Source organism: Rhamphochromis sp. 'chilingali' (genome assembly GCF_963969265.1).
Source record: "Rhamphochromis sp. 'chilingali' genome assembly, chromosome: 7".
Lineage (NCBI taxonomy): Eukaryota > Metazoa > Chordata > Actinopteri > Cichliformes > Cichlidae > Rhamphochromis > Rhamphochromis sp. 'chilingali'.
In genome coordinates, this window is record NC_137934.1 from 27,706,310 (window position 1) to 27,727,589 (window position 21,280).

Below are 21,280 nucleotides of genomic sequence, written 5' to 3' on the forward strand. Positions count from 1 at the left end.
ATACATAGAAACAGAATAATGTGTACAATGTGCAAAAAAAAGGTAAACACATATGGGACAAATGGAGAGAATTACAACTGCTTCTCCACTTTGTCACACTCCCCCCCCCTTAAGGCACTCACTCCTCCATGGAACGGGACAGAAAATCGGCCACCACATTCTTGTGCCCTGGTCTATACTGGATCCTGAAGCGAAATGGCTGTAGGGACAGATACCATCTAGTGATTCTGGCATTAGAGTCTTTCATTCTGTTCATCCATTGTAATGCACGATGGTCAGTTTCCAAAACAAACTCATCACCCATTAGATAGTACTTCAATGTATCCAGAGCCCATTTTATTGCCAGTGCCTCTTTCTCAATAGTGGAATATTTCATTTCCCTAGGAAAGAGCTTACGGCTTATATACACCACTGGTCGTTTATCCTCACCCTCACCCTGCAGCAACACTGCTCCAAGTCCTTCTCCGGAAGCGTCCGTCTGCAAAGTGAATGGCCGGGTAAAATCCGGGCACTGCAAAACAGGTTCACTACACAAACAGTTTTTAAGATCAACAAAAGCTGCATCACACTCGGCAGTCCATTTAACCTTTGTGGGGCTAGATTTGCGAGTAAGGTCACTAAGGACTGCTGCTCTAGCAGAGAAGTTGGGAATGAAGCGGCGATACCACCCCGCCAGACCCAAAAACGATTTCACTTTCCGTTTGGTCGTAGGAGGTGGGTAGGCACTCAGGGCTTCAATCTTTGACACCTGAGGGCGGATGACCCCACCCCCGATGACGTAACCCAAGTACTCCACCTCAGACTTAGCAATGTGACATTTGTGTGCATTTATGACAAGCCCGGCTCTCTTAATCCGTTGAAAGACATCAGAAAGATGCTGAACATGATCCTCCCAGGTCTCGCTAAACACCACAATGTCATCAATGTATGCTGCAGCATACCCATCTGCACCTCTCAAAACCTCGTCCACCAACCTCTGAAATGTGGCTGGTGCACCGTGCAGACCAAAAGGCATTGTTCTGAAGCGATAAAGTCCACTGGGAACTCTAAAAGTTGTCAAATCTTTCGAAGACTCAGTCAAAGGTACTTGCCAGTAGCCCTTGCAAAGGTCTAATGTCGTAAGATACTTAGCGTTCCCCAAACGCTCAATCAGTTCCTCTACTCTTGGCATCGGATAAGCATCAAAAGCAGAAACAGCATTGAGTTTAGAGAAATCCACACAAAATCTCTGTTTAGGGTCATTTTTCTTCGGCACTAGAACCACTGGACTACACCACTCACCTCTAGATGGCTCAATGACCCCCATGTCAAGCATGTCTTCCACCTCTTGTTTTAATGCTGGCATCAGCTTCGCAGGAACCCGTGAGGTGGTGTCCCTAATAGGTTTTTGATTGGGACAGTGGAGACGTATCTCATGTTGGATGAGATTGGTGCAACCTGGTTTGGTGCTAAAAAGATCAGCAGGCATAATTGCTTTCACCTCTGTCTGTTGTTTGGAAGTAAGATGACTCACATCAGGAACTAGTTGTTGACCTGCTGGAGAAGGAAAGAACAGCTCCCGTGGTTCCTCCTCTTCGACCACGGCACGAGCCCAACACTCTAATGAAGATGCTGGCCGATCACACCATTCTTTCAACAAATTGACATGAAATATCTGATGCTTCTTGCGACGCTCAGGCATGTACAGTTCATAGGTAACTGGACCCACTTTCCTACTGATCACATACGGTCCCTGCCACTTGGCAAGGAGACTGTTCTCAGATGATGGAAGAAGCAGCAAAACCTTTTGTCCCTCTTGAAAAATCCTCCTACGAGCTGCTTTGTCATAACTCTGCTTCTGACGTTGTTGGACACCAACCAGATGAGTATTGGCCAGCTCTTGGAGCTCCTCAAGCTTATCTCTCATTTTCAGTACATATGAAAGAACATTGCATTGTTTTCTGGGATTTGGAGCCTCCCAAGCTTCTTTCAACACATCAAGGGGACCCCGGACAGCGTGGCCATACAAGAGCTGGAAAGGAGAAAACCCTGTGGAAGCTTGAGGTACCTCTCTGTAGGCAAAGAGCAAGAAAGGAAGCCACTGGTCCCAATCCGCTCCTGTATCTTTCACAAACTTCCTCAACATAGCTTTAAGGGTTTTGTTGAAACGTTCAACAAGGCCATCTGTTTGTGGGTGGTAGGGAGTTGTCTTAATACCTTTGATCCCCAGCAATCTATAGACTTCTCTCATGAAGTTAGATGTAAAGTTGGACCCTTGATCAGTAATGATTTCTTTTGGGATGCCTACCCTCAAGAACATTTGTATTAAGCAGTTGGCAATCTGACGAGCTTTAACCTTTTTTAAGGGGAAAGCCTCGGGATATCTTGTAGCGTAGTCACACACTACCAAAATATACCTGTGCCCTGCACTGCTCCTCTCTAATGGGCCTATGATGTCCATCGCAACACGAGAGAACGGGGTGTCTATGACTGGCATAGGGATCAGGGGAGCCCTGTCACCTTTCCTTCCGGGTGCTGTTAACTGACACTCGGGACAAGACTTGCAAAACTGCACAGTGTCCGTAAACTGCTGTGGCCAGTAAAATCTAGTTGACATACGAGAGAAGGTTTTGGCTTGACCCAGGTGTCCTGCCCAAGGGACTGAGTGAGCTAACTGCAGTACTGTGGATCTTAAACTCTTAGGCACAACCAACTGGTCTCCAACCCTACTACGGCGATATAATAGCTCGCCCTTTAGGAAAAATAGCTCTCTGCCTCTCTCAGTGACCTCTGTTGCGTTTGTGACACTCTTTAAAAACAGGGGAGTTAGAGATGGATCCTCTCTTTGAAGCTGAGCTATTTCATCAGGTACGACTAGTAATTCATCACATTGTGGCACTGGAACTGGTTCAGTGAACTTTGTCCCCCTCCTTAGCCTGTCGTCTCTGGGCTCTGCTCTTTCTTATGCGACTCTGACTTAATCCTTCAAAATCAGGAACATCACTGTTAGCGAAAGGAAATTCACCCCAACCTAAACCTTCTTCCGCGTGATGCTTATATTTTGACCTGGTGACTGCTACCATAGACTCAGCTGTAACACTTGGGTTGATTTCCTCTCCCCTGGCTATCAGATCTCGCAAAATGGGAAGATCACGGCCCAACACAACCTGATATGGCAGTTTACTCATAACTCCCACGGAAAGTAAATACAGCTTGCCGTCAATCTGAATATTAATGTTGGCAATTGGGTAATCCACATCATTACCGTGAACACACCAAACTTTTACCTTGCCACAAAATGTAGCATCCCTAGGAAGACATTCCTGCCTAACCAAGGTACGGCTGCTTCCTGAATCCAGAAGAGCCACACATGGCTTTTCCTCAATAAAAACGCATGTGGTGCGCTCATGCTGAGAAGAGGGCGCTGAAGACTCAACTTCATCTTCGACACCCCTTGAAGAAAAGCACATATATGTGTTACTGACAGTCTGACTTGGACAATCTGCCCTAAAGTGACCTGTTTGACCACAGGAGTGACACACTAAAGGCCCACGTTGCTTGATTTCCCTAGCCCGACTACTAGTGGAATTATGGGGGCCCTGCCTGAAATTCCTAGTTTTTTGACTGTTACCACTCTCTGTCCTACCTGCTATTACAGGGGCTAATTGTTTGGGACTTGCATAGTTCTTTAGTGGCCGACGGGCTGCAAGAAAAGCGTCAGCCAGCTCTGCTGCTTGGTTAGACGTGGTTGGGTTATGCTCCTTTATCCACGTGCGCAGTTCAGGATTGAGAACTCTCAGGAACTGCTCTAAAACAATGACGTCACCTATTTCATCTTTGGACTTTTCTCTTGGAACTATCCACTTATCATACAGTTCTTTCAAGCGTGTCCTTAACTCTTTAGGTGTCTCGCCATCGCCCAACATAGTGGAGCGAAATCGGAGTCTGTAAGTCTCTGCACATATTTCAAACTTTTCAAGAACAGCTTTCTTCACCTTTACATAGTCCATAATCTCATCAATGTCCATGGCTACAAAAGCAGCTCGTGCCTTACCAGTGAGAAGTGGAGCAAGATGTAATGCCCAATCCTCGTGTGGCCACTGGCACCCGCTTGCGATCCTCTCAAAGGTTGTTAGGTAATGCTCAATGTCTTCGTCCTCATTATAAGGCTGCATTTTAGGCCCTTTCCAAACTGGTGGTCTTGTTAAGGAGGCAGACTGAGATGCTGTTGCGGCCTCCATGACGTTAGATTGTAACTGAGGCATTGCTGGATGCTCCGCAGTAGGCCTCAAACGTGTCTCTGAATCTGCTGTTGCACCTTCCACCAACAGCTGATGCTCTCGACGTTCTGATTGCACTTCCTGCTGGAGCTGAGTGAACTGGTGCTGAATTTTCCGCCAGCGATCTTCCTGCCGCTGCTTCTCCAGTTCCCATTGGGCCTCTCTGTCGCTTTGTTGCCTCATAAAACCACGCAGGAGGTTTGAAAGTTCAGCAAGGTTATGCAGTTCAGTACCTTGCTCTTGCTCTGCTTCCTCTAGCTGATTGAGCACTGGAGGCTCCTCACTTGCAGAGTCCATTGGCACTTGGTGCTTTTTTGGTCTGGCCCCTTTCTGCATTGCTGCTACCTACTGGCCTGGAGCCACTGCTGCCACCATTTGTGAAGTAGTCACACTCGAACGTCAAGGAAGGTTGTAGGGAAGCAGACTATGCAGACATTTTGGGTTTCCAAGGTGAGCAATTTATTTGCAGTGAACTTAATTTAATGTATAACTTAACAAAACTTTCCCCAAATCAATTCATTTAACAAAACTCAACATAACATGGCTCTGGTGACACAGCTCACCTCTCCTCTCTCCTGCATCTGGTAGAGACTGGCTTTAAATAGGGCCATCAATTTCCCTCCAATTGCCCAGCCAGTACCACTCACTCAACTGAGGGATCTAAAACTCTACTCAGGTTATCTAAAAACACAAAACCTCTACACACTTCTAATATGCACATTTACACAACTAAATGGCAGTATTAACAAAAGGAAAAACATTCAACAAATCCCTTTAAACATTAACACAAACAAAAGGAAGCATCTCTCTGGAAAAAGAAACCCCTCCACATGGTTTGACCTGATGATGTCATGTGTGACATGATCAGGACTTTAAAATGAGGAAATGCCAAGCGGGCGTTTCCCCACACCTGACACTCATGATGACTGAAAAGACAAACAGAGTAAGTATGAACAAATGACTTAATCTGTAACATAATAAAGTATAAAGAAACATAACTTAGTATTTGTCTTAATTTGCAGAATGTTTGATTTGCCGGCAACAAAACGCTTACACAAACAAACCCGGGATAGTGAGTGAAGCAATGTTACTTGACAAATAGCAAATCATAGCAAATACATAGAAACAGAATAATGTGTACAATGCGCAAAAAAAAGGTAAACACATATGGGACAAATGGAGAGAATTACAACTGCTTCTCCACTTTGTCACAGTCACCATATGTTCTCTAGGCCTTAGTCACCTGAAATGGTTTTCCAACAGTCTTGAAGGAGTTCCCAGAGATCCTGAGTACTTGTTGACCCTTTTGCCTCACTCTGCGGTCCATCTCATCCCAAACTATCTTGACTGGGTTTAGGTCAGGTGATTGTGGACGCCAGACCATCTGGTGCAGCACTCCATCATTCTCCTTCTTTATCAAATAGCCCTTACACAGCCTGGAGGTGTGTTTCGGGTCATTGTTCTGTTGAAAAATAAATGATGGACCAACTAAACACAAACCAGATGGGATGACATGTTGCTGCAGAATGCTGTAGTAGACATGCTGGCTCAGTGTGCCTTCACTTTTGAATAAATCAAAGAACACCCCCAGATTTGTTACGAAGGGAGTTCTGGACTTTTCCAGAAGTCCAGTTCTTCTCAGCCCCTAAAGAGAAGAACGAGGGTCCAAATAGTATAACCTCAGTTTTTTTTTTTTTTTTTTTTTTTTTATCATTTACATTGAAACATTTTAATGCCAACCATGATTTAATGTCATCAAGGCAGTCTGGCAAAACTTTTAAAGAGGCTGTAGAATTATTTTTAAGAGGAAAGTAGAATCATCTGCATAACAGTGAAATGAGAAATGAGAATATATAAAAAAGTTTTTGAAAAGAAGATGTTGGCAGAGGGAGAAAGCAGATGTTTGTTCCAGAGCAACAGAATGAAGATACACACTACCCGTCAAAAGTTTAGACACACCTTCTCATTGAAGTTTTTTCTTTATTTTTATTACTATCGACATTGTAGATCCATACTGAAGATATCAAATATATGAAGCAAGATATATGGAATTTTACAGCAAAGAAAAAAAAGATAAATAACTCTAAATATGTCTTATATTTTAGATTCCTGAAAGTAGCCAGCCTTTGCTTTGTTGACAGTGCTGCAAATCCTTGGCCTTCTCTCAATGAGTTTCATGTAGTCACCTGAAATGGTGTTCACTTCACAGTTGTGCCCTGTCAGGGTTCATTTTTGGAATTTCTTGCTTTCTTAATGGGGTTGGGACCATCAGTTGTGTTGTGCATGTATCACCTGCTTCTGTGCATGTGATACATAATAGCATAGCTGCTCTTCTACAGTTAGGCTTGTATACTTAAATTTCACGACCCCACATCTATTTTAGAGACAGTTATTCTACTGCTGTTCCTCCATTTGTCTGTCTCACACTGGAATATGTCTTTTATTGCATTCCTGTTTTAACGTGTTTGTATATATATAGTGAAGAGTTTGGAATAACCTGTGTTGATTTACCTCAGTAATGATGTTCACAAAAAACAATTCCCAAAATTGCATGTTTTTTTTTTTTTTTTTATAATGCTGATTTGCTATTACAGCATGGAGCTTCATGACACAAGGCTTCAGGCCACTGAAACCTGGAATGTCCTCTAGCAACGAACTGTCTGCAACAAAGTGGTGTGCAGTGAGCAAATTGCTTTCTGTGTGGATGCTCTTATGTTACAGATAGCTGGCTTAACCATTGTTAAAAAATGCTAAAGCCAAAACTTACCCTAATTATTGTGATGTCAAACATTGACTTTAGCCAACAATAAATTAGCAGTACAACATAAATGTAGATAACTAAGCAATATTTAAAGGTAGAATGGGAGGGAGAGCCTTCAGTTTTCAGGCCCCTCTTCTATGGAACCAGCTTCCAGTGTGGATTTGGGAGACGGACACTACCTCTACTTTTAAGATTAGGCTTAAAACTTTTTTTTTTTTTTTGCTAAAGCATATAGTTAGGGCTGGATCACGTGACCCTGAATTCTCTCTTAGTTATGCTGCAATAGGTGTAGGCTGCTGGGGGATTCCCATGATGCATTGAGTATATCCTCTTCAGTCACATTTCTCACTCAACATGTGTTAATAGACCTCTCTGCATTGAATCACACCTGTTATTAATCTCTGGCTCTCTTCCACAGCATGCCTTTTATCCTGTCTTCCTTCTCTCACCCCAACTGGTTGCAGCTGATGGCCGCCCCTCCCTGAGCCTGGTTCTGCCGGAGGTTTCTTCCTGTTAAAAGGGAGTTTTTCCTTCCCACTGCCAAAGTGCTTACTCATAGGGGGTCATATGATCGTTGGGTTTTTTTTCTGTATGTATTATTGTAGGGTCTACCTTACAATATAAAGCGCCTTGAGGCGACTGTTGTTGTGATTTGGCGCTGTACAAATAAAACTGAATTGCATTTTGTGTAATCGACAAAATTAAAGGAAGATAGAAACGGTTAGCCAGCTAGCAGTAACTTTTGTATGATAATGTTGTAACTTTGTTGACACTGGTATTTAGGTATATGGTAGAATATAGAGTACATAATATGGTATACTGATCCCAAATAATCAGGACAATGCTGTAGTGCAACATAATCGACAGTCATGTAAGTCTTGGCAGTGCTTTTGCTGATGCTACCTCGCACACCGAATGTGAGCAACAGAATGCTTATACAGCATTCTGATGAGGACAGTTAACCTAATTGCAGCAGGCATCATCCGTAACAACACATGCTGTTTGCAGAGAACTTTTCTAGTCTTGTTTTTTTCTGAGTTTTTTTCTCTTTTTTTTAGTTAAAGACATAACTGACTGAGCTTGTCTTGAGATTTACTGATATTATTAATACTTGACTTAATGACAACTTAAAAATCTGATCAAGTGACTGGAATCTGTTTCTATACAACCTGCTAAATAGTGATGGTTGCAGTATTTATTTTTTATGTTTTTTGGTGTGAAGCATGTCTCATGGATAAAGTAGTTTATTTTTCAGCTGGTCCTGATCATACTCTCTGGTGCTGTGCTCAGTAAGCAATTTTAACATGACGCAAGAATTGAAGCATTTATCTGTGACTTTGAAGGACCTTTAGCAGTGTTTTTGCTGCTGTGTTGTGTATTTGTGAGTGGACCATGCCAGTGGTTTGGTGGCAATCTCTGCTTCTACCAGATGCCAACTTCTTCTGGTTGTGATCAGCATTTTAGCAGGCTGATGCCAGCTCTCCCTTGGCCCAGAGGGACCAATTAGATTCTGGCAGCTGCACCCAGAATGCCACCATGGAATGAAGCAGGGGCTATGGGTGGGTTAGGATGCTGCACACAAAAAGGACAGATAGAGCTGCGGACACCTACGCAGACATGGCGAGGAATGATCCATTAAAACTAAGGAAAGGAAATTTTAGTGATGATTGGTGATGATTACAGGTGGAAAGCATTCAAGAGGGCCAATTTTTTATTTTTATTTTTATTTTTTTTTTCGGGGGAGGGGGGGGGGTCTTCCATAGAACACATGGTTGTTTTCTCTATAGGATGGGGTAGTGGAATCCTCTCAGGCTCTTCCCCTCACCAAATTGGCAAGCCAATAAGAGACTTGGCTGTGTCTCATCACCCACCCCCACAAACCCTTAGTTTTCACCCTGGTAATGCAGTGCCTTTACTTTACTGAGCTGATCATGGCATGGGGCCAGACTGTACTATCAAATGCAAGTTGTGTATTATCCCAGCAGGCAGTCTTCATGACTTTGACAGTCAGAGGTTGAATATCACTGTCATTGCCCAGGGCCATCTGTAAATCTATAGTCTGTATTATTACTGGATACTTAAAACTTTACAGTAACACAAGGACACTTTCTGTTCATGTATGTAGCATCCTTAGTAAAAATAAATAAATTAACAACTTTGATTATTATAGAGGGAGAAGAAGTCCTAAAAGAAGGAGGAAGATTTTAATATAGGAGTGCTTACAGATGTTAATGTAATTGGCATCCTAAGAAAATGCCTATACATTAATTACAAAATCAAACTGTACTACAAATATCTGAAGTTTAGCTAAGGACTAAATGTAATATCCACAGAATAATCACAAACTGCAAAAGTTTCAGTTAATGAAAGAGCCCAAAATGTAAAAGTTTAGTGTCTGTACAATTATCTTTTTTTCTTTTAGCCATACATGGAACATGCAGAAAGGCATCATTTAGTTCTTTCGTAAGTTTCAAACTCTTGCCCGCATTGATGTTTGCTGACTTTGAATGAGTGCGAAAAGTGTAAAGCACATCTACTGTAAATGCTCCATTTTTGCACTGGCATTATCTGTCCTATCCGGGTCCCTTTCGACAGCCTGACCACCTTTTTCCACAGCCTTAGCTCTCTCCCCTTCTCTTTTAACTCTAACACATTCATGATGCTTGTGTGTCTCACCGTGGGCTTGTACATCACCTCCTTGTCTTTCATTCTGTGGCTGAAACATAAGTTGAGGGCCGGTGTCCAACCGGCTGACTGGGTTCCATCACTCACTGGCCCAAAAGAATCGGCAGCATGATGGATGTGCGTCACGCTGGCATCTGCAACCAGAACCTCAGTACTGCTTTAAATCTCTACCAGTGAGTCACCTCTGCTTCTTGTGTGTGCAGTGACTGACAAACTGCAAGACCCTGCATGTGTCTTTAACCCATCATTCAGTAAGACGAATCAACTAAGTCAAACCAACACACACAAGCTCGTGTCTCTTACAATTCAAGTGCCGGTCCTTCTCCAGATGCGATATCATAAGAAGCACAAGATATTTGTGGGCACAACAGCAAGACCTTTCAGACTTTTTAGACACCAGGGAGGTGCAGAGCCCCTCTCAGGGAGTCTGAGGTTGGCAGGAAAGAGTGTCTGCCCGTGCCAGATGACCTTCATGGTCAAAAACACCCATTAGTTTGTGTCACCCATGACCTAAGGGATACACTCCTGGTAGTCTTCTTCAAGAGCTAATAGACTTGATGTTAGGGACTAGGATTTAAAGCAAGAATGCTGTTAGATATTGATTGAGAAACACTGCCAGTCTCTGGTTTAAAAGAACAAAGAAAGAAACCAAAAAAAATTGAAAAACATAATAATATAAAATGCAGAGAAACAGTCCGGTTCAGTAAACTGTTTTAAAGTAATCTAATGAAAATTCAAATATTATAGAAGCTTCTCCATCGATTTGTATGGAAGGTTTTGCAGGGTCCCTGTCCACTGCCAAGGTGCCTTCCCATATGGAAAAGATGTATATAAATCTTTATAAAGTTTGTATCTGTCTTGTGTGAAACTTGTATGAAAAGCATACAAGAGTGAAAACAGATATAAGATCCCTTGAAAAATTATGTAATGAAACTTGTATGTTTTGGATACTTACTAAAACAATATATGAAAGTAATGAAAAAGTGGCCACTTTCATGAGTAAATCATATAAGTTTTCACTATTTCTTTTCCATATGGGTTGGTTCACCACTCAGGACCTTAACAGTGGTTTTGTCCTGGTGGTCACTCTCTGTGCATCCAGGATCCGACTCCTCACACTTCAGGAAGAACCTGGGGTTATCTTACCATATAATCTTGTCACCATGTTGACAGCTCAGTATTACTGATATAAAATATTTCATTTCCAGACACCTGGAGATGGCTACATCTTGGTTAATGCTGCAATATAAAAATCCAAAACAGAAGAGCATTTGATTAAAAGCCCATTCGCTTTCCCATTCTCATTCTTTTCTTTAACTCAATCACTTTTTTTTCTTCTTCCTGTGCCGTGGGCTTTTTCAGCTGTTGATGTGTGTTGCTCACATGCCTCATTGAATCTTAGGTTGCCCTTGAGAGGTGTTCCGTTTGCACTTCAAAAAGGGTTTTATAAGATACAGTACATTTTAACCTCACTCTTAGTACCCACACAAACACACCTACTCTATACTCACAAAGACATGCACATATAAGATATGGTATAATAGCAGTCCTTAAGTGGACTAAGCCCCAGGCACTTCTTCTTGATGTGTCTAATGGGATATGTTGACTGACAGCCAGACTTTGACCCTTTGACCAAACGTAACATGGTGTGTGTACCTTGGGACACGTATGAAGCGTTTGAAGTGAACCTGACCAAGTCCCAATCACCACTAAAGATTTTGGCAGCTTACGGGTTTGGGGTCAGGGTCAAGGTTGAGTTCACAGGAAATGTATGTTTTCACCATGTTGTATTTACATTATTAATGTTCTTTATGGCCACAAGGGCATACATGTACACTGGAAAGACACACACAGGTGCTATTAACATTTAATTATTCATCAAGGATGTTGTCAAGCCTACTTAAATATTATTCAGCATTTGAAAAAATACTTAAGGATTGTGCTGTGTTTTCTTCTTCTTGAAGGGTGGCCACAGCAGGTCATCGGCCTCCATGTCACTCTGTCCCTAGCATCCTCTTCTTTCACACCAACCCTCCGATCTTTCACTACATCCATAAACCTCTGAATTCTTCCTCTTTTCCTTCTGAATGGCAGTTCTATCTTTAGATTTTCGACCCCTCTCTCTTCCTCTCTCTTTTCAATATGTCTGCTCTTACATCTTTACTTTTCCACCTGTCTCCCTTTCATTCACACACATGTATTCTGACTTTCATTCACATATCTTCTTCATTACTCAGGAACCTTCTCTCTCTTCAAGATTGTCTTGAACAATCTTGTTAAAAATTCCACTGTCCTCTCTCTAACTATCCTCTGTCCTCATCTCTCGCTCTCTTTCATTTTATGCATTCATCAGCCCCTAGTCCTTTTCTCCATCTTTACTCCCCAGCCTCACATACAATTTACTGTAAGCTGTTTCCTTTGTCTTTGCCACCGTAGCTGTATGCCTAGTCTCCCAGAAACTTCCTGACTATCCCCTTTTTTCTTTGCTAAATTCTTCCTTTGAATACTGAATATTTTCATGTTCCTTCTCATTCAATAACCAAGTCTCCTTATCCTCTTCCTCTATCCAAAGGATACGCCAAACAAATTCTTTGGATTTTCCCTCAGAACTACAGCTGTAGTTTTCCAGTCATTTGGTAACTCCACCCTACCACCCAGAGCTTGTCTCAACTCCTTCTTGAACTCTTTGAATGAAGTCTTCTTTCTTCAGCTGCTTCTTCTCTTTTTTTCCGTCTTTCTTGCCTGTCCCGTTTGGTACTTTAGCAATCAGAATTGTTGTCTGAAGGCCAGGAAAGATGCCCAACTGATTTATTTTTTCAAGTGGAGAACATATGGCAACGCCATATTGGTCCACTTGATTGATCTATATTATTATTATTATTATTTTTTTTTAATTTTAAGTTATTACAAATTGGACAGACAATTAGACAGAAAGGGAGAAAGAGAAGGAAAGAAAGGAAGAAAAAAAACAGAGCGGAACGGGGGACAGTAAGAGAAGACACTGACAGAATCCATTGGATCACCTGTTAAAAGAAGAAAAAAGGAAACAAACAACAAGCGAACAGTTCAAAAGGTTTGTCCATGTAACGATCTGCTAGAGGGTGTGGGGAGCTATAGCCCTGCCCCCCAGAGCATGAAGCAGACATGGAGGAGACTCAGGACCGGACATCCACAGGCCCCCCAGGGTCCGACTGTACAAGGAGGACCACTGGAGAGGCAACCGCATCACCGCGACCCAGTCCCAGAACCCCCCCCCCCCCCCCCCCCCCCCCCGAAGGGGCACAACCCTTCAGAAGTGTAAAAATATCACTTCGTACCTTTCTGTTGGGTTTGGGCTGAAATGCTGGAACTAGATAACTGAAACTTTTACATGCACTTTCAAAAACAGTATCAGAAACAGTGTAATGTAGCTGTTCTTGTTTTATACCATCTCATGCATTTGTGCTTGCACTTGGCTGAATGGGAGGATTGCCATTCCTCTGGGCAGCCTGTTTCCCAGGTCAGCTGGATATGTTACAGCTGATAGCACCACTATGATGACGGACGAGGCCACAAGCCAGTAGCCTTCCCCTTTCTCTCCCTCACCACACTCCCTACTCCACAAACCACATTCTCCCCCTTGAACACCCCTCTTTGTGGTGACATCACCAACACGCTGGTTGACAGCATCTGCTAATGGCACTCACCACTAATGGAGCCCATGAGTATTCATCTAAAAAGATTGTAGGTCCATCATACAGAAATACTTTGGTAGATAAAACATTGTACCACTTGTATCCAAGTGTTAATTTGGTCATGAACTGAAGAGCAATTTGTTAACACCATCTGTCTGTCATCACATTTATTGTAGAACTAATTCTTCATCTAGTTTTTTTTTTTTGCCAATTTAAAAAAAAAACAACTTTTTTAATCTATGGGAATCAATCCCGGGTTATAAAGAGAATAAATTTACATAATTAAAAATACACACATATCCTCGTGAATTCTTAAAATATTTTTTGATCTTTGAATTTAGTTAAAAAAAAGACTGTAAATGATTAAGGTGATGTCCCCACAGCAGAGAGTGAAATAGCTCCTGTCAGCAAGGTTTAAATAAATCTGCCCAAATACTTCTAATTTATTTTCCCAAACCACGCGGAGCCGCACTATAAGGCCCCTGCTCTAAGGGGTGTCCATCCACACAAATGCCAAAAACAGAGGTTTCTTAGCAGTTTGCTGCTCCAAGGTGATCAGTGTTACTTGCTTCAGCAGTAAGTGGTTTTAATAATGTGCCTACTCAATCCATATAAAGCATTAAACAGACGCAAGCACACGGATCACATGTCCTGAAACAGTGGACATAATAGACCCTGTTTATAATTTTGGTTTAAAAACGGATAAAGATAAACTCTGCCTGTCCTGACAGAGAATGCTTCAAGTATTAAGTGTTACATGGAAAAATGTGAACTTTTTATCATCTGTTGGCACATTTCCCCACCCTTCTTGATTTTCCTAAAACAAGATGCTAAACTTGTTCACATGCAACATAACCTACAGGGCTCACATTCTGCTCATACTTTGTGAGCGGATGATACTGCTGTCTTGGGAGTTACGAGATGCTGTAATTCCAAGACCATGGAATGCAGTTCTCTTGGTAGGGCGGGACATCAAACTCTGACGTCTCTGGCTCATCTGTCAGAGAGTGTCGCTGGGTGTCAAACACGCAGAGATCATATTATCATAACTGTGTTGACTTCCAGTGGGTTATTAAATTGTGGTAACTTGCTTGTTAAGTCTGATGTTAGCATGGCACTGCTGTCTTCTTTCAGAGAGATGGAGCTGTGGGAGTCAGAGGATGAGCCCCAGGGGACGTGAACATGTGATGGCAAGGGGAACAGGCACTGTCAATAATAAGATTTATTATCCATCGGTTAGTTCCAGGGAGGGGGCAGAAGGAGACTGCTGTTCTCTGGAATTAGCCGTCAGGTATGGAGAGGCAGACTGCTGGGTGATCCCTAAGAGGATGCAGGATTGGAGGTTCAGAGTGGTGCACTGTCGGGATGCTGAGCTTAGGATAGAGTGTAAAAAAGAGCATGGAAGACAAGTTTTCTTAAAGTCTAGTCTATGATACGGGGCTCAGTCATCTTAAGGATAGAACTTGAGCTCAACACTTTCAGATCCACTTAAGTGATCTGTCTCTTCATGTTGATGAAGTGGGATCTAAAATGAAAAAAGTGAATTTGTCTGCTGGACTGTTATAATCAGAGGGACGAAGTGAAGGGAAAAAAACCTTGATTTCTGGTTTGAGGTGTTGGTTCACTCAAATTTTCAAATTTTAATGCCGTAGATATGCAAATTGTTATGGGTCTATTTAAGATTTATCCCGTTTCTCTCATGACTGCGTTGCAACAACGAGCCAAATGCCCAAAGAGCAAGAAACACAAAACACCTAAGCAAGAGCTTTTAAAATTAAAAGTAAGTCTGTTTAGCAAGGTTTGGTGTTATTCTAATATTGAATACTAGCCCTCCTCTCTGATGGCTGCTTTTACTCTTAGTTTTTTCAATATGGTATATAGTTCAACTACGAGCATTTCAATTATCCGTTTTGGGATGTGTCTAAATGAGTTATCAGTGTTGTCAAAGGGTCGTAAAATACCTTAATGTCTGAAATGCACAAAACCACATTTAAACTTATTAACATATTTAGCGACAATAAATGACTGAATTTCACCTGAACAACTGAATTGATTGCAAATTCAGTGTAATGGTCTAAAAACCATAACTAAAGCTGCTTGAAAACCACAGACTTTGTGATACCGTTTGCTTGGTTGCTTTAACTGATTGACAGAAAATAAATAAATACAGTAATTGGTCATGTCATGCCTGATGCTCGGTCTACTTAATAGGGATAGAAGTAGCATTGTTATTATACTAGGTAGACATATACTGTCATTAAACAAACTTTCACCTCTGTACTGGGCCAGAAGCACTAAACAAGAGTATCCTAAGGGATAAGTGGAAAACTATGTTATATAGTTAATGTGGCTCTGACTAGAAGGCAAACCACGTGCAAAAGGAGCGATGAGTGCAGCGTGAGGTGACGAGAGTAGATTATCTGTAGATTCACAGCAGCGAGTCAGTGAGAGATGGATGGATGGATACGAGCTGCGTGCGTCTGCAAATGGTGGCTTCACAGTGTAGGGCGCCACTTGCAAGGCAGGCCACTGTCAGAGGTCTATTAAGGGAAGATGGAGACCCCAGGTGTATGTATGTGAGTAAGTGTGTGTTTGTGTGTGCGTGTATGTGTTCACATGCTCATTGGTCATGGTCCTATAGTGGAAGATTGAAACCCCATTGCTCCAAGAGCCACTCAACCAACACAACCTGCAGTGGTTTACAATCAGAGCAACACCGTCCATCCATCCCTGCTGACATGCACACAAACGAAAACACCAACAGCACAACTCACTATAGATGTCATTAAACAACAGCAGGAGTGGAACAGCTGTGCGACAGCATCTTGGACACGGTTGATGTCATGATGTTTGCAATGAGTGCTTAGAGACACATTGAGGTGTTAGTTGGGAGGGAAGGTAGGTGAAAGTGGGTGTATGAGGTTGCAGGGTGGGAATCGTGGCAGCACCTTTGACAAGCCCTATTTGTCATCTCCCAGGATGCCCAAATAGCTCAGACTGGAGTACAGATGGATTGTGGGAGAAAAAGTGACTAGAAGCCAGGCAACTAATCCTGTACAAATGACTACCCCCACCCATATTCCCCCTCTAGGGCTACCTTTTGTACTGTCTTATTTTTAAGCTAGGTCTTTCTCGCTCTCGCTCTCTCTTATTTTAAATTGACTTAATTTATTTCAGTTTTGTCATGATATTTTAGTTTTTTGACATGACAAAAGTAAATTTAATTCCTGTTTACAACAGGGCAATCACTAATCAGAATGGATCTCTGAGAAGTAACTACACACACAGAAATGATTGGTCTGTGTTGTTTAATTATTGAACATCTTGAATCATTTAATAAAAAAATATATGTATTATGGTCGAAAACCTGTTAAAAGAATATTTTTATTGCATTGCTAACAGTATAATAATACCCATAACACTTTATATTGAAAGACTAAAGACCCTACAATATTGGAGAGAAAAAAAGCCTATGAGCAACCACTTGGTGACAGTGGGAAGGAAAAACTCCCTGTTGACAGGAAGAAAGCCCCAGGAGAGCAATGTTCACACTGGGGCAGCTATCTGCTGCAACTGATTGGGAGTGAAAAGCGAAAAGAGGAGAGACAGCAAAGGGAGATGAGACAAAATACAGACTATATTAGAGACATAGTTTAATAATTACTGATACTGGTTTAAGACGGTGAAAAAAAATCACACCCAGTACATCAGGGGAAGCCGCCAGCAGCCATCCGTAACTAGCCCATAAGCATTACCAAAAAGGAAAGATTTAAGTCTGAGCTTTAAAGTAAGATCGTGCTCCATTCCCCAACATCCGTCCGTGACCTCGTCAAAGTCCTTGATCCGAGGTACATAAGCACTTCAGTAAAGTCAAGTTGCCTTGCTTATATGACGCATGCCGGGCCAAAGTAGAGATGGATGTTTGCAGTGTCGTGCATTATGCCTTGATGACTGACTTATGGACGAGCAGAGATACGCCCTACATGAGCGCAACCATCCATTTCATTAACAAAGACTGCACCCTCTATTGTCGCTGTTTACAGACTGCGTACTTTCCAGATGACCACAGGTCAGGTGGTATATCGTGATATATATCGTTATCGTGATATAAAATAATTCATATCGTGATAAATCTTTTTTCCATTGCAGTCAGCTGGCACAGAGTGGGTAATGAAATATTTTTCCCACTGAAAACCCTGCATCCAGTTGAACAGAATCACCTTTTTTTTTTTTTATTCTTTACATGTATTATTGATACAATTTGATTGTTGATACAGTGTGAAAGCCTTTTTTCTTTTCTTTTTAACACACCAGTCATGTCCTGTTGCACCCTCTAGCAAGGAAAGGGATGGTGAAAAAATGCTACCTTTTAAAAAATAAATAAATAACAAACTTAAACTGCTTGGTGTACTAATGTAGGGTGTGTGCTTGTGTCTATGATCGTGTTGTAAACCTGTTGTCAGTATTTCAGCCCCCTGCCTCCCCCCTTCCTGTGATTTGTTGAACAGTAAATGTGTGTCTGAGATAAATTCTCCAGCTGATCCAGAGCTGCATCATGGCTGACAAATGAAACCAGCATCTCCGAACAGGACGAAGAATGAGGGGGAGGTGTGGCGAGAGGGAGAGAGGGAAGGTTGAATGAGTAGAAGTGGAAATGGAATCATTTCATTATTCTTCACCACAGACCTTGTGACAGTCACGGTTTGTTATTGGGCGCTAATTAAAACAGCAACAATCCTAACAACTGGCAGTTAAAGACTTGTAAAAGAGGTGATGGGAAATGAGTTCTGCACTGAGTGCATAAACTCGTTCCTAATTCCCCCCTCTAACACCTCTCTTCACTCTTTTCTTTACTCATTAGGAAGACTGAGTGCTGTCGCTGACCACTGCATTGAATGATTGGTAGAAGGGGGAAGAGAGTGCAGATAATGACTTCTTTTTTCTTTAATAGTTTGATTGAATACACTGAGCAACTGACTCATGTTGCATTAAACCTTTTTTTTTTCTTGTCTGTGGTAGTGGGAGATTGTTGCTTTTTCTTCAAATATCATTAACATTAGCACCATTAAATCCATGCTTGCTGTCAAATTACTTGACATAATTTGTGAAGAAGAAACAGATTAAAAAAACATTAAAGTTAGAAAATCCTCATTTTCTACAGGCAGTCATGGCTGCACTCAGTGATTAAAACGTAAAGAAAATGGGTGTAGGTAACTGAGTTTTACCAGTTTGACTGAGTTTTATTTATGACCACATGTGGTCATAAATAAAAGTGACTAAAGTGTTTTTGTAGCCTGATAGATGATGGGCTCAAAGAACTTTTGATGAAGGTCAAACAAAGTTTCTTCATGCTGCTTATTGCTATCACAGTGATTTTGGTCAGTATTTAAGCCACTGTCATCCAACCAGTTTGAACACTGAATTTCAAAAAAACTTATTTTGAAAAGTAGATTTCACATGAATGCTAAAATTGAATTCAGCAACAAAAGCCAGGTTCAATCTATTTTTCTTCTCAAATCAAATCAAATCAAGATTTATTTCTATAGCACATTTTAAAAACAACATCAGTGTTGTCGAAAGTGCTTCATAATTATCCAAAAAGAGAATGAAAGGTTAAGAACAAAGCATTAACAAGCAAAACAGATCAACAAATAACACAGTGACAAACATAAAAAGCAAGCCAGATTATAGCCAAACTTGTTTGAATTCACTCTTCTGAATAAAAACAATTGCATAACATATAAATACATAAAGCCACTTTTAGCTGTTCCCAGTTACAAGGGGATACCACAAAGGGTAGCTCTGCATGTCTGAACTGGCAGACTTTTATCCCTTCCTGACGTATTGCCAAAGGGGGATCTGTGTCTCTTGCTAGAATTGAACCAGTGTGATTTGATTAGATTAACTCTATTACAGAGTGATTCAGGTCTATATTCAGTGTAGCTAATTGTACTGAATGAACAGATTTTTCCATCAGTGGATTACTTTTTCTTTTTTCTTCCCTTGCATATTCCAGGACGACAATGACAGAATTTATTGTGAAAGAATGGTTCAGGGACCATAAAACATCATTTTCACTCAATCCTTGGCCACAATTGACTCCAGACTTCAACGGCATTGAGAATCTTTGAGATATGCTGCAGAAGACATTATGCAGCAGTCCAACTCTCTCATCATGAATACCAGATCTCGGGGTGGTGGTGGGGGGTAGGGTTAGAGTTAGACTGCAGACTGTGATGAGACCATTGACAATGCTGACTGGTTGAAAAGTTGGCTTGAAAAGGAATGTGAACACCAGCACGTTGACCACGTCAAAGACTCACTCGTAATGTACAGACGAGTAACCCAAACAGTGGTTTTAGTCTGCAGGTGGCATTATTTTAACACAGCTTCAGGCTTCTGCAAAGAAGTTCTTTATGTTGTATTTTCTCTCTTCTCAGTGGCAGAGGCTAAAATGAAGAACCAACTACAGCACAACCATGAATTAGAATACACTACTACATTTTTGACACTAACCCCTGCTGTTATTATTCATTATTGGGTTTTCATAATAAAAGGAAAGTAAAAAGTAAGTCGTTTTTCAGAAAAATACATTTTATAGAATAGAATAGAATAGAATAGAATTCAACTTTATTGTCATTGCACATGCACAGGTACAGTGCAACGAAATGCAGTTTGCATCCATCCAGAAGTGCTTTAGTGATATAGATATATTACAATATATATTAGCAATAATATAGATATATGAGTATATTACAGAAATGGGTCTATTATGGTATGTTATAATGTACACGGTATGAAGTATGTTGTGAATATTCTATAACTATAAGTATGTACAGGCTGTAGTGAGTACAAGCTATGTACAGGCTATGAACAGGATATAAATATGAAAAACTATACAGAATATGAAATAAATAACTTTATCTGACATATTAGTAACGACTGCCAGTAACTACAGAATACAGAAGTGTGATCAACAAAAAAAAACCTTTTAGAGGTATTCACAATGTCTTTGCAATTTACCTTCAGTGCACAGGCCTTTGTAGTGGCTGATGTTGATGTGAACAGGGACTCCAGCGATCCTCAATGCAAATTCTGTTCTCTGTGCGTCAGCCAGCTTAGGCCATCATAAAATAACTTGACGGATAAACAGTCAAATAAATAAATAAATAACAACACTAGAGCCCCCCAACCCCCTTTCCGATCTCACTGCTCTTATGCCTCTTCTCTGATGGATTTGTAAAATGATATAACGAATGAGACTTAAAGTGAGAAGGAAGGAGGGAGGCTGGGTAGGAGAAATGATGGCAGCGAGGAAGGCGACAGAGCATATGATTTATTAGACTCATAAAAATTCTGCCTTTGTTATTCCCTCTCATTTTTATATGTGAAGCTTATTAAAGAGCACACCTGCCAGAGTTCTCAGACAAACTTATGTGTGTGTATGCACACATTATGCATTCAGAATGATGTCAATGTGCATTTGTTCACACTCACTACCTGGATGCTTAACTCTGGCTTCTGTTTCTTAATCATCCCTGCCCATAGATGCCAACTCTTCCTCCCATCGTAACCCCGCCTCCCAAAGGGTGTTCAGGACACGCTACAAGATGGTGACCCATCTGGGCTCCAGTGCCATGCAGACCCGCTATTACAACCCAGCCCTTTCCTGGCGTGCCAAGAGGCTCCAGTCTGCCAGGTAATCCACGTTATCAGATACTTCCTCAGGTCTGGCTTTAATGTGATTCAATCTCTAATATCTTTCAGTGCAGAGTGAATCCCTGTCTTTTATGTTACAGTCATGTGTAGCATGAGTGGTAGGGGTCGAAAATTTATGGTGTTCATTTTTACACAGTAGATAACCCAGAGAATAAACCATTTACAATAGTGTGCTCCTCACA

At 41.4% G+C, this 21,280-nt stretch overlaps 1 protein-coding gene across 2 annotated transcripts in view; it reads left to right on the forward strand.

Moving 5' to 3' along the window:
- zc3h3 (zinc finger CCCH-type containing 3) overlaps positions 1–21,280 on the forward strand; it is an 81,751-nt gene that overhangs the window by 28,126 nt on the left and 32,345 nt on the right. For both annotated transcript variants that reach the window (XM_080887774.1, XM_080887775.1), the window contains exon 4: positions 20,928–21,078. In XM_080887774.1, the coding sequence (XP_080743900.1) occupies positions 20,928–21,078 (151 nt within the window). The remainder of the gene's footprint in view (positions 1–20,927; positions 21,079–21,280) is intronic.